The sequence below is a fragment of the Meles meles genome, chromosome 17 (assembly GCF_922984935.1).
Source record: "Meles meles chromosome 17, mMelMel3.1 paternal haplotype, whole genome shotgun sequence".
Taxonomy (NCBI): domain Eukaryota; kingdom Metazoa; phylum Chordata; class Mammalia; order Carnivora; family Mustelidae; genus Meles; species Meles meles.
In genome coordinates, this window is record NC_060082.1 from 1,663,104 (window position 1) to 1,674,815 (window position 11,712).

General features: G+C 58.3%; 1 protein-coding gene across 1 annotated transcript; it reads right to left on the bottom strand.

The window, feature by feature from the left end:
• Positions 1 to 101: 101 nt before the first annotated feature.
• Positions 102 to 5,738, bottom strand: SSR2 (signal sequence receptor subunit 2). The gene is made up of 6 exons (XM_045983406.1): positions 5,605 to 5,738; positions 5,046 to 5,200; positions 4,040 to 4,138; positions 2,903 to 3,011; positions 1,193 to 1,270; positions 102 to 647 (listed from the first exon to the last, which is right to left on the bottom strand). Exons 1-6 carry the CDS (start codon positions 5,611 to 5,613, stop codon positions 537 to 539), a joined length of 561 nt encoding a protein of 186 aa, XP_045839362.1. The 5' UTR covers positions 5,614 to 5,738; the 3' UTR covers positions 102 to 536.
• Positions 5,739 to 11,712: the final 5,974 nt, after the last annotated feature.

Genomic DNA, 11,712 nt, shown 5'->3' on the forward strand with positions numbered 1-11,712 from the left:
ACGTCTGCATAACGGAACCACAGGCCTACAGCGAGCAGGCAGGAGGTCCGCTCACCTGCCCAGGAGCCGGGGTGCCCAGTGGTGATGAGGAGGCAGACGGGTCAGCGTGGCATGTTTTTATTAGAAAACCCCCATTTGGTCAGTGCCCTCCGGCCCAGAACAGAGACGGGGGAGCCTCTGAGTATCCCTCAGCCTTCGTCTGACCTTCCTGCCTCTCCCGAGAGGGGCGGGGAGGGGAAGGGGGTCGAGTCAGGCAGTCTCTGGGGAGCCCCCTCCTGCGCCCCTCAGAGTTCACACCGCGGCCCGCAGGGGCACTGAGGGCCCTCAAGGCTCCCTGCCGGAGGCGGTCCCGCCAAATGGCGTTGGGATGGAATGAGGAGGCTTTCACAGACCCCAAGGCCTGGTCCTTCACTCTGGTTGAGAGCACGCAGGATCCAGAAGGTGCCAGGGCCGGGGGACAAGAGACCGCACTCGAGAGACCCTCGGCATCTGGAAAGCCCGCGGATCTCCTGGGCAGGGCGACCCGAGGAAGGCCCTCAGTTCTTCTTGGTCTTGGGAGTGTCGTATTTCCTCTTGCTGGAGTACCACAGCAGCAGGGGGACGCCGATGGAGGGCAGCGTCATGACCCCGAAGGCTGCCCAGTCCAGCTGTGGAGGACAGAGGCCCTTGTTTACAAGTCTGGGTGAGGCCATGGCAGGGCCAGGAAGGAGAGCGGCGGGAGAAGGAGCGGTGCGGCCCATTCGGCAGAGCCCGGTGGAGAGGCGCCTCCGACCGCTCCCAACAGGAGGGGCTCTCTCCGGCCCGACCCATCTTCCAAGCTATGGAGCCCCAGGCCCTGCCTGACCGGACCCAGAATGGACGAGAAGCTTCTCTAGACCACTAGGGCTCCCACTCAACCTTCCCAGTGCTCTGCAACTCTCGGAGTCAAACACTTGTTCTTGTAAACCTCAAAACAGACCCAGGACTCCAAGATGGGACTTGACTCGAGGATGCACAGAGAAAAGGACAGTTTTTTGGTTCTGGTCATGGTCATCTCACGGCCAAGAATCTCTAATCACGGCTAAATGAGGACACTCGGTGGTGGCTGTGTCAGACCTGAGAAACCAACCAAACGGATCTTCTAAGGAGGCCAGGAGGTTCTCACAACCGAAAGGGACCCAGGGAAAGAGGGAGAGGACAGCGCGGAGCTTACAAAATGCGGAGAGAACCTCCTATCAAACTCGCGCTGGGCCAGGATTCCTCCCTGTCCGGGGGCGCTGGTGAAGCCAATCTGAAAGGAAGACAGGACTGGCATTAGGGCAAATCCAAGTCCTCCTCATGGGAGAAAGGGCAGCTCCGACCAACCCAAGCCAAAGCATGACATTCTCGGTTCCCAGAGGCGCAAGAGAGCGCCCAGAAGATGCGGGAACGCTTCTGAACGAGAGCCGCCCGATTCTCAGCGTGCCGTCAAGGAGTCCACCGGGAGCCAGGGGACACACGAGGAGCTTGTCCTCAACAGGCCAGGCCAGGAGTGAGGCTGAAATTAGACCAAATCCTTCCTCTCTGTCCCGGCCCCTCTGCAGGACGAGGTGTGTGACGGAAGGACTTGCCCTGGGCAGTGGCTACCCTGTTCCTCCAGTGGACGTGCTCTTCCACGCCTCGCGACGGACAGGAGGCTCCCGCGACCTGAGGGGCATCTGGAGGACCACGGAGCCTCACCCAAACGCACACCGGCCGGGGGGGCCGGGGCCAGGAGCATTCCCGCCCCGGAGAGTGGCTGAGCGCCGGGGCACACTGCAAACAGCCTGTGTCTCTTCGGTGTCTCTTAACCTATCAAGTACCAGGTAGAACCGGAGTCCTGGGGCCGGTTCTGAAAGCAGGAAGGACCCAGGATGTGAGAACTGAGCGAGGGTTGCAAGAATGCGGGTCCACGTGTTGGTAAAAAAAAAATTTACAAAGCGCAGTGAGCGTCAGAGGGCTCTTCGCTTCGGTTCGGTCCTCCGGCTGACCGGAGCGCCGTCGGGGCTGCGCGCTCGCTGCGGAGCCGGCAGCCCACGTGCAGTGTCCTGTCGGAGGCCGTCACAGACTCCCGGCTGTTCCCGAGATCCCAGCACACTATCGGGGCTGTGTCTGCCGACCTTCTCAACAACCGATCGAAAGACAATTTACTATTTATTTCTATCATACATGAGAAACAGTCATCTAAGACAGAGTTAGTTCCCAGCCTCAAGGAGTTGGTGACTGCACCGGGAGCGGGACTGGCTGAAGACCTACGCGTAGGAAAACGAGGCACGGAGATAGCAGACAACCACACGCTCCGGTCAAGGAGGCCGTCAGGGCTCGAAAAACTTCTATGCAGTCAGCAAACACTTGCTGAAAGACTGAGCAGGACAGAACCGGGGGTGAAAAAGCAGAAGACAGAAACGAGGGCATGCAGTCCTCCTGGGCCTCGAGAGGAGGGGGTCCCTTCCAACAGAGAAAGAATGACAACGAGAGAGGGCGGGGTGGGCGGAATGTGCCAGAAAGCTGGAGGCAGAGACCAGAGTCTCTAAGATAATCACGGCTGCGGCAGGAGCGGTCCAAGCAAGGGAAAGGCGGTCAGCGGAGGCTGGGAATGAGCTGAGAGGACGCAGCAGTGGGGCGGGAGGGGCCCGGGCGACCGGTGACCGCCCACCATGCGGCGAGCAGCACTGGCCAGGTTAAAAGCAAACCGGGGGAGAAGGAGGAGGCTACGGTTCTCCTCTCCCACCATCTCAACTGCTTCATTCTGGAGCTTTACAGTTTGAAACCGCCTTGCTTCCCCAGGCGGCACGCCAGCCTCTGGGCTTTCTTACCATCCTGAGTGTGGGGTGGCTGCCTTGGCGGGTCTCTGCGTTTCTGAAGGCAGATCTAGGCCCGTCTGGCTAAGGTTTGGGCAACTTACCACAACGGGCCCGTCCTCCTGGGCCAGGTAGGTCACGGTGGCCGAGGTAAAGTTGAAATAGCCGGCCTTGAGCGGGCGCAGGACCACGGTGTGGGAGACGTTGCTGGCGCTGGGCCGGCCGTCAAGGAAGCAAGGACATGCCGCTGAAGCTGGTGAAACACCCCCTCACCGTGGAGGCTGGATGCGCCGTCCACAGAAAGGGGGGCCCGCACGGGGGCTTCATGCCTGCAGTCCTCCGCGGGAGTAACCAGCACAGACCCTTCTCTAGGCTTGAAACGCGGGGTGTGACAGGACGTCATCCCAGCCCAGCACAAGGGGTCTCCGAGACATGCAATACGCGGGTTCAAGCTGGACTCGGTCCTGGGGTTTCCGAAGTCAGCGTTCAAAGCAACACATATGACGACTGGAAAAGTCATTTTCACAGAAATTCTTTCACTAACTGAGGGAGGACCGAAAATACAAACGAACAAACAAACAAGAGGGGCGCCTGGGTGGCTCAGTTGTGAAGCGTCTGCCTTCAGCTCAGGTCATGATTCCAGGGTCCTGGGATCGAGCACATCAGGCTCCCTGCTCGGCGGGAAGCCTGCTTCTCCCTCTCCCACACCCCCTGCTTGTGTTCCCCCTCTCGCTGTGTTTCCCTCTCAGATAAATCAATAAAATCTTAAAAAAAGAAAAAGAAAGAAAAGAAAAAGAAAGAACACTTACCCTCACCAGAAAATCTAAATACTTTCATTCACGGGGGAAGAGTTTTATCTAATTCCACTCGGGAACTAACTGGTGGAGGCCAGAAAGAGACCCACCCGGCAAGAAGTATCTTTAGGCGCCCCGTGGGCTCCATGCTAGCTGTCAACTGACTTTCTCCTAAAAGCAGCTTAAATACCCTCGTCCAGCCACAAACTCCTAAATGTGCACCTGTTCCCCAGAGACTGTGCCGTAGCAACTTATAACCTGACCTCGAGGACCCTCCTTCCCCAGGTCTCCCCCTGATCACACTCCATTTTCTACCGTCCCGTCTCTTCGGGAGAGGTGACAGAACAGCCACACGCAGCCAGACTATGTGCAGTGACCTTGCTGTTTGGCTGGCAATGTGTCCGTGTCTGCCCCAACACCAGCCTTCACACCCAGCGTCAAGGATACGGGGCAATCCGGTCCCACTTGACATTGAGCATTCCGGAGACGATGCCAAAGTCCTCGGGAGGGAAGGAATCATCAGATAACTCCACGTCCAACGCAGCGCTGCGAAACGGAGGGACGAGAGAGCTTCGTAAGCAACGGACCCAGAAGTACAGTAACCGGCAACTGGTGGCGCCCCGCTGGCTCAGTCGCGGGAGCGAGCACAGGACTCTTGACCTTGGGGTTCTGAGTTCGAGCCCCTTGTTGGGTGGAGAGATTACTTAACAATAAACTCTTGGGGCGCCTGAGGGGGTCCGTCATTAACTGTCTGCCTTCAGCTTGGGTCATGATCCCCGAGTCCTGGGATCGAGCCCCGCATCAGGCTCCCTGCCTGGCGGGAAGTCTGCTTTTCCCTCTCCCACTCCCCCTGCTTGTGTTCCCTCTCTCACTTTCTCTCTCCGTCAAATGAATAAAAAAAATCTTTTAAAAAAGTAATCACCGATTAGATCTGCGTGCTTGTCCTAAAAAACCAGAACTACACAAGCCAGGCATGAGCCCACAGTAAGTCGGGTTTGCTGCACTGGAGAGTCTGGGTCACGGACTGGATTCTCTGGCTGAGACGCACCAAGGAAGGAACGGGCCCACCGTCTCTCCTGCCCCAATTTCTATGTGTGCATGCGTCGTAGGTACGGAGGGGACCAGGAGCAGGACGCACGTGGAAGGGAGAGTGAAAGCAAATAAAAGTTTAAAACGGCAACCCACGTGCTTCCAGGTTAACGGCAGGAAGGAAGCGAACCCGCAAGCCCGAGGCAGGGACCGGGATCCTCCTCCGCTCCCCATTTCGCGCTCATCCTTCCTCCCCACCTCAGACACTCTCCCAGCTCCGACAAGTGGGAGAGGTTCCTGGGCGCTTGGGCGAATTAGGTCCAGCAGAGCGTTCCCTGACGCTGACACCTGTCGCTGCAGGCCCCCACAGGTGTCCGGCCGGCTGGGAAGGAGAAGCGCCCGCCTGCAGCCCCCGGCCCCTCACCTGGAGCCGACATTGTAGATGTTGTACTGCAAGGTCAGGTCGCGCCCCTCCACGGCGTATCTGTTCAGCAGCGACTTGGAGGCCAGCAGCCGCGCTCCTTCCTCCGCATGACTGACAGCACAGAGCGCCAACACCACGCACGCCAGCAGCCTCATCTTGGCGGGAAAACGCCGTGGGCGGTCAGCCCCAGCACGGACGCGCCCCGCAGCCCTCCCGGCAGCCCCTTACCAAGTCCAGCAAAGCAGCAGCCCCGTCCCCGTCAGCCCGCGGGGCTGAGCCACACGCCGGGATCGCCCTCCTCCCAGCGCCCCCGCCCTCTTGCCGTCGGCGGGTGGGGGGTGCCGGGGACCCCCGCACAGGCGTCCTCCGCCCAGCCCCACGGGGTCCTCCCTACGCCCCTGCCCGGGCCCCCACCTCCCTTGCGTGGGTTCCTCCGGGTTAGGGCTCCCCCGCCAGGGCGTCCCTCCCGCCCCCGCCGCGGCTGAGAAACCCCTCCGCCGCCGGGCACCGTGCGGACCCGGGAGGCGCCCCGCCCGCACCCCCAGGGCTCGATACTCACCGTGCGCATCCCACAGGCCTTTCGGGGGGCCACCAAGACCGGAAGACAGCGTCAGCAGCCCAAAAGCCGGAAGGGAGCTCGGGCCGGAAATCTCAGTGCTTCGCGCGATGCCTCCTGGGAATTGTAGTTCCGGACCAGGCCCCGCCTCCGGCTCTGCGGCGTCCAGCTGCGCGGGGGACCCGAGCGGGTCTGCGCCACCGCGCGCGGCCGCCCCGGGGCAGGTGCCTTCCGGCTGGGTCCGCAGTCTGCGGCGTCGCGGGCGCCGGCGAACTACCACCCAGGGGAGGCTCCTCCCCCCAGGGCTGGCGGCTTCTTTTCTGCTTCCCGGCGGCGGACGGGGTCCTCCCTGCGTCCCGGAAGTCGCCGGGCCCCGAGCTTCTCGAGCCTTCGACGCCGGGAAGGGCAGTGGTGGCCTCGCCGCGCCCGCCGGGAGCCCCGCGGCCGTGTTCTCGCAGGGCGCGCGCGTCTGGGCTCCTCCGGGCAGACCCCGCAGGCGGCGCTCTGGGGGCGGGTGTCCGGGCTCCGCGTCGGGAACCGGGGCTGCGGGCTCCGGCGCGCACCCTCACGGCGGTCACTTCTGTCCCGGTTCTCTGGTCCGAGACGAGACCCGGCAGCCCCGGGCGTGCAGGTCGCGGACGGTGCCGGGCGCGGCCGACCACAGCGCTCCCCGGCCTGGGTCTGCGGGCGGCGCTGCCTTGGGGAGGCCGTTCTTGCGCCCGCGCTGCCCCGGGCCCGGAGCGCGGCAGAGGAGCCTCCTTGGGGGGCTTCACGCTCCTGCGGAGAAACGCACGTTTTCTGCCTTGGTTCGGGCGCAGTCTGCGTCCCGCTCCTCCGCCCCGTGCCGTCCCACGCCCCGCAGGCTGCCCCGGCTTTGCCCGACCCCGTCGCTCCCTCGGCGCTGGGCTTGAGCTTGCTTCCACGGCCTGTCTTCGTGAGGACGCGCCCTTTCTCCCCGCACTCAGCCCGCGGCCCTGCAGCGATGCTGCGCGCAAAGGAGGTGCTGCCGAAGTCCCCCCGGGGCGCCGGGGCTCCGTGGGTGAAGCCTCTGCCTTCGGCTCAGGTCATGATCCTGGGGTTCTGGGATCGAGCCCCGCATCGGGCTCTGCTCAGCGGGGAGCCTGCTTACACCCCACCCCAGCCTGCCTCTCTGCCTGCTTGTGATCTCTGTCTGTCAAATAAATAAAATCTTAAAAAAAAAAAATCCTTGCTGATTGAGGGACTTTTTTTCCTTTTCAAAGCATTGTTTTCATGGCAATTTCTCCAGGCTTGCAGAAATACCAAGTGTGGATGTCCTTGTTGCTGGGACTCAGCAGCACACAAAAGGAATATATCTTCAGCACACGCCGTCGACATTGCCTACCAATAGCCCCTCTGCATCCAGGACAGGAATGTCTCCATCCTTACTTTGCCCGTTTATTCACGGACACTTCTGCCTCTGCCCCTTCTGGTTGAGTCCCTTGTTCATGCGTGGATCCCCTGAGCCTCCGTTTTGGGGGGCACCTGTCATGTACCAAGAGCCGTGATAGTCACTATGGGAGACACAGACACAGTATGGTTCGCCCTCAAGGAGCTTAGAACCTAGTGATGGGGTCAGATAGCCCCATGACTAGAGTGAAAAGGCGAATGGAATGTCAAGTACGATTGAACACACGTGCGCGCGTACACACACCACACACACACACACCAGTGCTTCACATTGTTCATGGAATCATATCCCTTTGTCTGAAGCCAAGATCCTCACTGTCATCCCAACTCCTCTCTGCTTTAGCCAAACAAACCATTCCTTCTTGCCCACTTTGTCACTTCCAAACTTTTGATCAGTGCGAGTTACTGGGACAAAAAGCAATCGCTTTCACTAACTTCTTACTGTCACCAACCCCATGCTAGTTTCCAAGAGAACAAGCACGTAGAAGATGCACTTGACCTGCATCTTGAAATGGTGGGGGGCTGCCAGGGATGGGGGACAGGTAAACAGATTCATTACACTGCCCTGAGTGGGTTTTTTTTAAGATTTTATTTGACAGAGAGAGATCACAAGTAGAGAGGCAGGGAGAGAGAGAGGGGGAAGCAGGCTCCCCACTGAGCAGACAGCCCTATGTGGGGTTCGATCCTAGGACCCTGAGATCATGACCTGATCTTAACCCACTGAGCCCCCCAGGCACCCCTGTACTGTGTCTAAAAAAGTTTAGTATGGGGCTTCCAAGGCCTGGTCTACCTTCACATTCTCTTCATTGCGTCTTTTCCCTAAATAAGGATTCTTCATTTTAATTATAATGTTTTCTAAAACACGCAGTTCATCCTGCCTGTGAAATTCTGCCTCTTGGTGCTTTGGGCCCACATGTGGACTGTGGACATTCGGGAAAGAAATAGATACCAGAGTTAGGACAGAACATGTCACCTCTGCCCCCACCGACAGTGGCAAACACGGTTCACTAAAGGGATCTATATCCAAGTGAGGCTGCTTGGAATTATAGAAGTCTTTTTCCTTTATTTCTCTAGAACCAGAGAAAACCTTGGAAAGTGCTGGGCTAAGAGACCAGTTCACCCCCGGCACCCTGCCACACCCGTGCGGATCGGAGAGCCTCGGAGGCCGGGGCTGGTGAAGACACACCATCTCTGTCTATGTTCTCCTTCTTAGAACCTGCTCCGGCTAGAGGAGAGGTTTCACAACCAATCGTAATGGAAATGTTTCTGCTGAAAGACTCCCAAACAAATACGGTTGCTTCCTGCCACCTCAGAGGAACCACAGACCGAGAGATTGGGTAGAACCTTGTTAGGCGTGCAGGGAGCCGTGTGCCAGAAGGCCAGGCGTGTGGGGCCCGTGTGCGCGGCTTGCTGCCTTCCCGCCCTGTTCCCCTCGATGGTCAAGGTGGAGCCCACGCTGCCCACCGACCTCTCTTTCGGGATCGGGAACAAGAAAGAAACCGAGATCATGGGTGGCTAAGCTGAGAAGGAAATGGCCAACTGTTTTTTGGCTGGCGGCCTGACAGGCACCCGGAAAGAGCCTCGCTGCCAGATGGAGGCGGCTCTGATGGGCACAAGCGAGGCGGACGGGGCGCTCCGTAAGTGCTCCATGGGTTAACTCGGAGCCGCGCAGCTCTTCAAGCAGCATCAGAGGGGCGCCTGGGAGGCTCCGTGGGTTAAAGCCTCTGCCTTCGGCTCAGGTCATGATCCCAGGGTCCTGGGATTGAGCCCTGTATCGGCCTCTCTGCTCAGTGGGGAGCCTGCTTCCTCCTCTCTCTCTGCCTGCCTCTCTGCCTACTTGTGATCTCTCTCTGTCAAATAAATAAATAAAATCTTTAAAAAAAGAAGAAGAAGAAGCATCCAGAATCACAGGATGACAGCAATGTTGTAACTTTTTTTAGAGTTTTTTTTTTTTGGCGGGAAATATATATCGAACGTGGGATTTGCTGTTTAACCAGTTAGAGGATGGAGTTCAGTAGCATGAGGGACGTCCACATTGTTCGTTGTCAAGCATCGTCACCATCTCTCTCCAGAAAGTTTTCTCTTTCCAGAAAGTTCTCAACTTCGTGAACCGAAACTCCAAACCCACCAAGTAGTAATGCCCGTTCCTGTCTCCTGCCCCAGCCCTGGCAACCACTACTCTACTTCCTGTTTCTATGAATTTGATTACTTTAGGTACTTCCTGTCAGTGGAATCATGCAATGACCTCGTGTTATTTTACACAAATAACTCAGGCTTATATTCTCAGTGAAAAAAATCAAATACTGAAACAGTGAGTCTAAATTCTGGATGCAAATTTCGATGCCCAGGAACTGCCGGCAGCTGTTTCATTCTTCTGGAACCAGGCTGCATTTCTGTGTCCAGCCCTTTCTCCACAGACCAGCAACGACTTGATCTCTACTAATGCATGCCCTCCTGGTCACTGTCTCCAGAGCGATCTCTACTTTTCGGGAGGACTCCTGACATGCCAGACGCATGGTGATTCGTGATCAGTACTTTTTTTCTCTCTCTCTCTTAGCTATGGGAAGTCCTTAGGAATCATCAGAAGAGTATATTTTAAAGATTTTATTTATTTATTTTATTTTTTAAAAGTATACCTTTCTTTGCCATCTAGTGTTTTATTTTTTAAAGGATTTTATTTATTTATTTAACAGAGAGAGAGCACAAGCAGAGGGAGCAGAGGCAGAGAGACAAACAGGCTCTCCACTGAGCAGGGAGCTCAATGCGGGACTCGATCCCGGGACCCTGAGATCATTACCTGAGCTGAAGGCAGACACTTATCGAACTGAGCCAAATAAATTTATTTTAGAGGGAGAGAGAAAGAGGAAGGGCAGAGGAAAAAGGAGAGAAACTCAAGCAGACTCTGTGCCGAGCGTGGGGCCTGATGTGGGGCTCGATCTCACCACTCTGAGATCATGTCCCGAGCCGAAATCAAGAGTCGGTCTCTTAACTGAGTGACCCACCCAGGTGCCCCCTGGTTATCAAAACTTTTCCTTTCTGGCATCCATTAAGACATTGATCCTGTGTGTTCTCAGACTACAGGTTCCCTCTGAGCCTAGCCACAGCCCCTCAGCCCTATCCCAGGCTCCCTGGCATAGGCCCTTTCCCCCCTTCCCGTCCCTCTACTCCCCCCGCCCTGCGTCCCGGGGGACTGGGTTGGCCTCTCCAAGCCCATCACTCCTTCCTCGCTACTTGAGAGCATTCCTCAGATCTGCAGACTGGGCTGGCACCGGGATGAGCAGAAATCTTGAAGGTTGCCTTAGGCCCCCCTGCCTGGGCACATCCCAGAGCCAAAAACAAGATTTCCTCCCGGAATTACAACAACATTACTGCACCCACAAAGTTTGACGCTGACATAATCTATGATTTTGTGCTGCAGAGCCCATATTCAGTTTTCTCCCAAACGCCCTCCAGGAACTTTCAAAGGGACCCTAAGGTCCTGCGAAGGGTTACATATCGCAGCGTCGCGGTTGAGGAGAGGAGAAAGGGAGAGGAGGCTCGGGCTCTTGGCACAGACGTCGCAGGGGCCCTTCTAAGTCCTTGGGTCCCTTGACTATCTCAGACAGACCCGGCCCCTGAAGTTCTCGGCTGCATCAGCCTCGTCTTGAAGCCCTTGGAGGGTCAGCGCCACTTTCGGAACCGGGCCGCGGTCTGCAGTTAAGCCCAGTCTTCCTTCCGCTGGCCCTGGTGGGTCAGGGCCGGGGAGCGAGCATTTCCAGCCTCCTCCTGCGAGAAGCGAAGCAGGAGTGTGTGTGCGCACGGGCGCGCGTGCCTCTCGGCCCCTCAGAGCGGCCCCCACCCCCGGAACCCTGGCCCTGGGCATCCGCCCTCCTGTTGCTGTGACAACCAGTTCTGTGAGGACATGGAGACTAGAACTGTTGAGTGTGCGACGGGCAGGCAGGGGACACGCCGACTCTCCGCATTCGCGCTCCCAGGACTTCACGATCATGAGGAAGAAAGAGAACACGCCCTCATCTTCCACCCTCGAGGTCAGGGGCCGGCTGGGGCCCAGGCAGGGGCAAGGCAGGGTCCTGCTCAGTGTGGGCGGCACCCCCTGACCCCTCCTCTCCCTCAGGGGACCAAAGAAGCTAGGGGAGCCCCAGGGCCGGGAGATCCCTCCTTCAAGTCCTGTGCGGGCTCCTCAACGTCCGTCCACAGCTTCACGGATGACCTCGGCTACCAAGGGAGCCGGGAGCTGAGCAGCGTGAGTGGCTTCCCCGGAGCCCGCCTCCCCTGGGGGCCCACAGCCCGTGTCCGCCACCGCCCGGGCAACGTCCTGCGGCCACCTTCCCGAGCTGCTCCGCATCCTTCCAGCCCACGCGCTCACTAAGCCTGGCTCAAATGACTGCTTCCAGAATAAAAGGCCAACAGGAATGGAAAGCTTACACACGCCACCTGGGTAGATGCTGTCATTGTCCCGATTTTTCAGATAAAGAAACTGAGGCACCGGCAAGGGACAAAACTCTCCCAAGATGACATGGGTCAGAAGCGGAGATGCTCGGTGCCTAGCCGGGTGTCTGACCCCAGGGCCTCCCCCACAACTGCTTCAGTCCCGGATCCCCTTTTCACCCCTCCTCCGGGGCTTCCTCGCAACATTTCTGGGCAGGAAACCGGCTGCTGGAGGGACTTAGCGGCCTGTGGGCT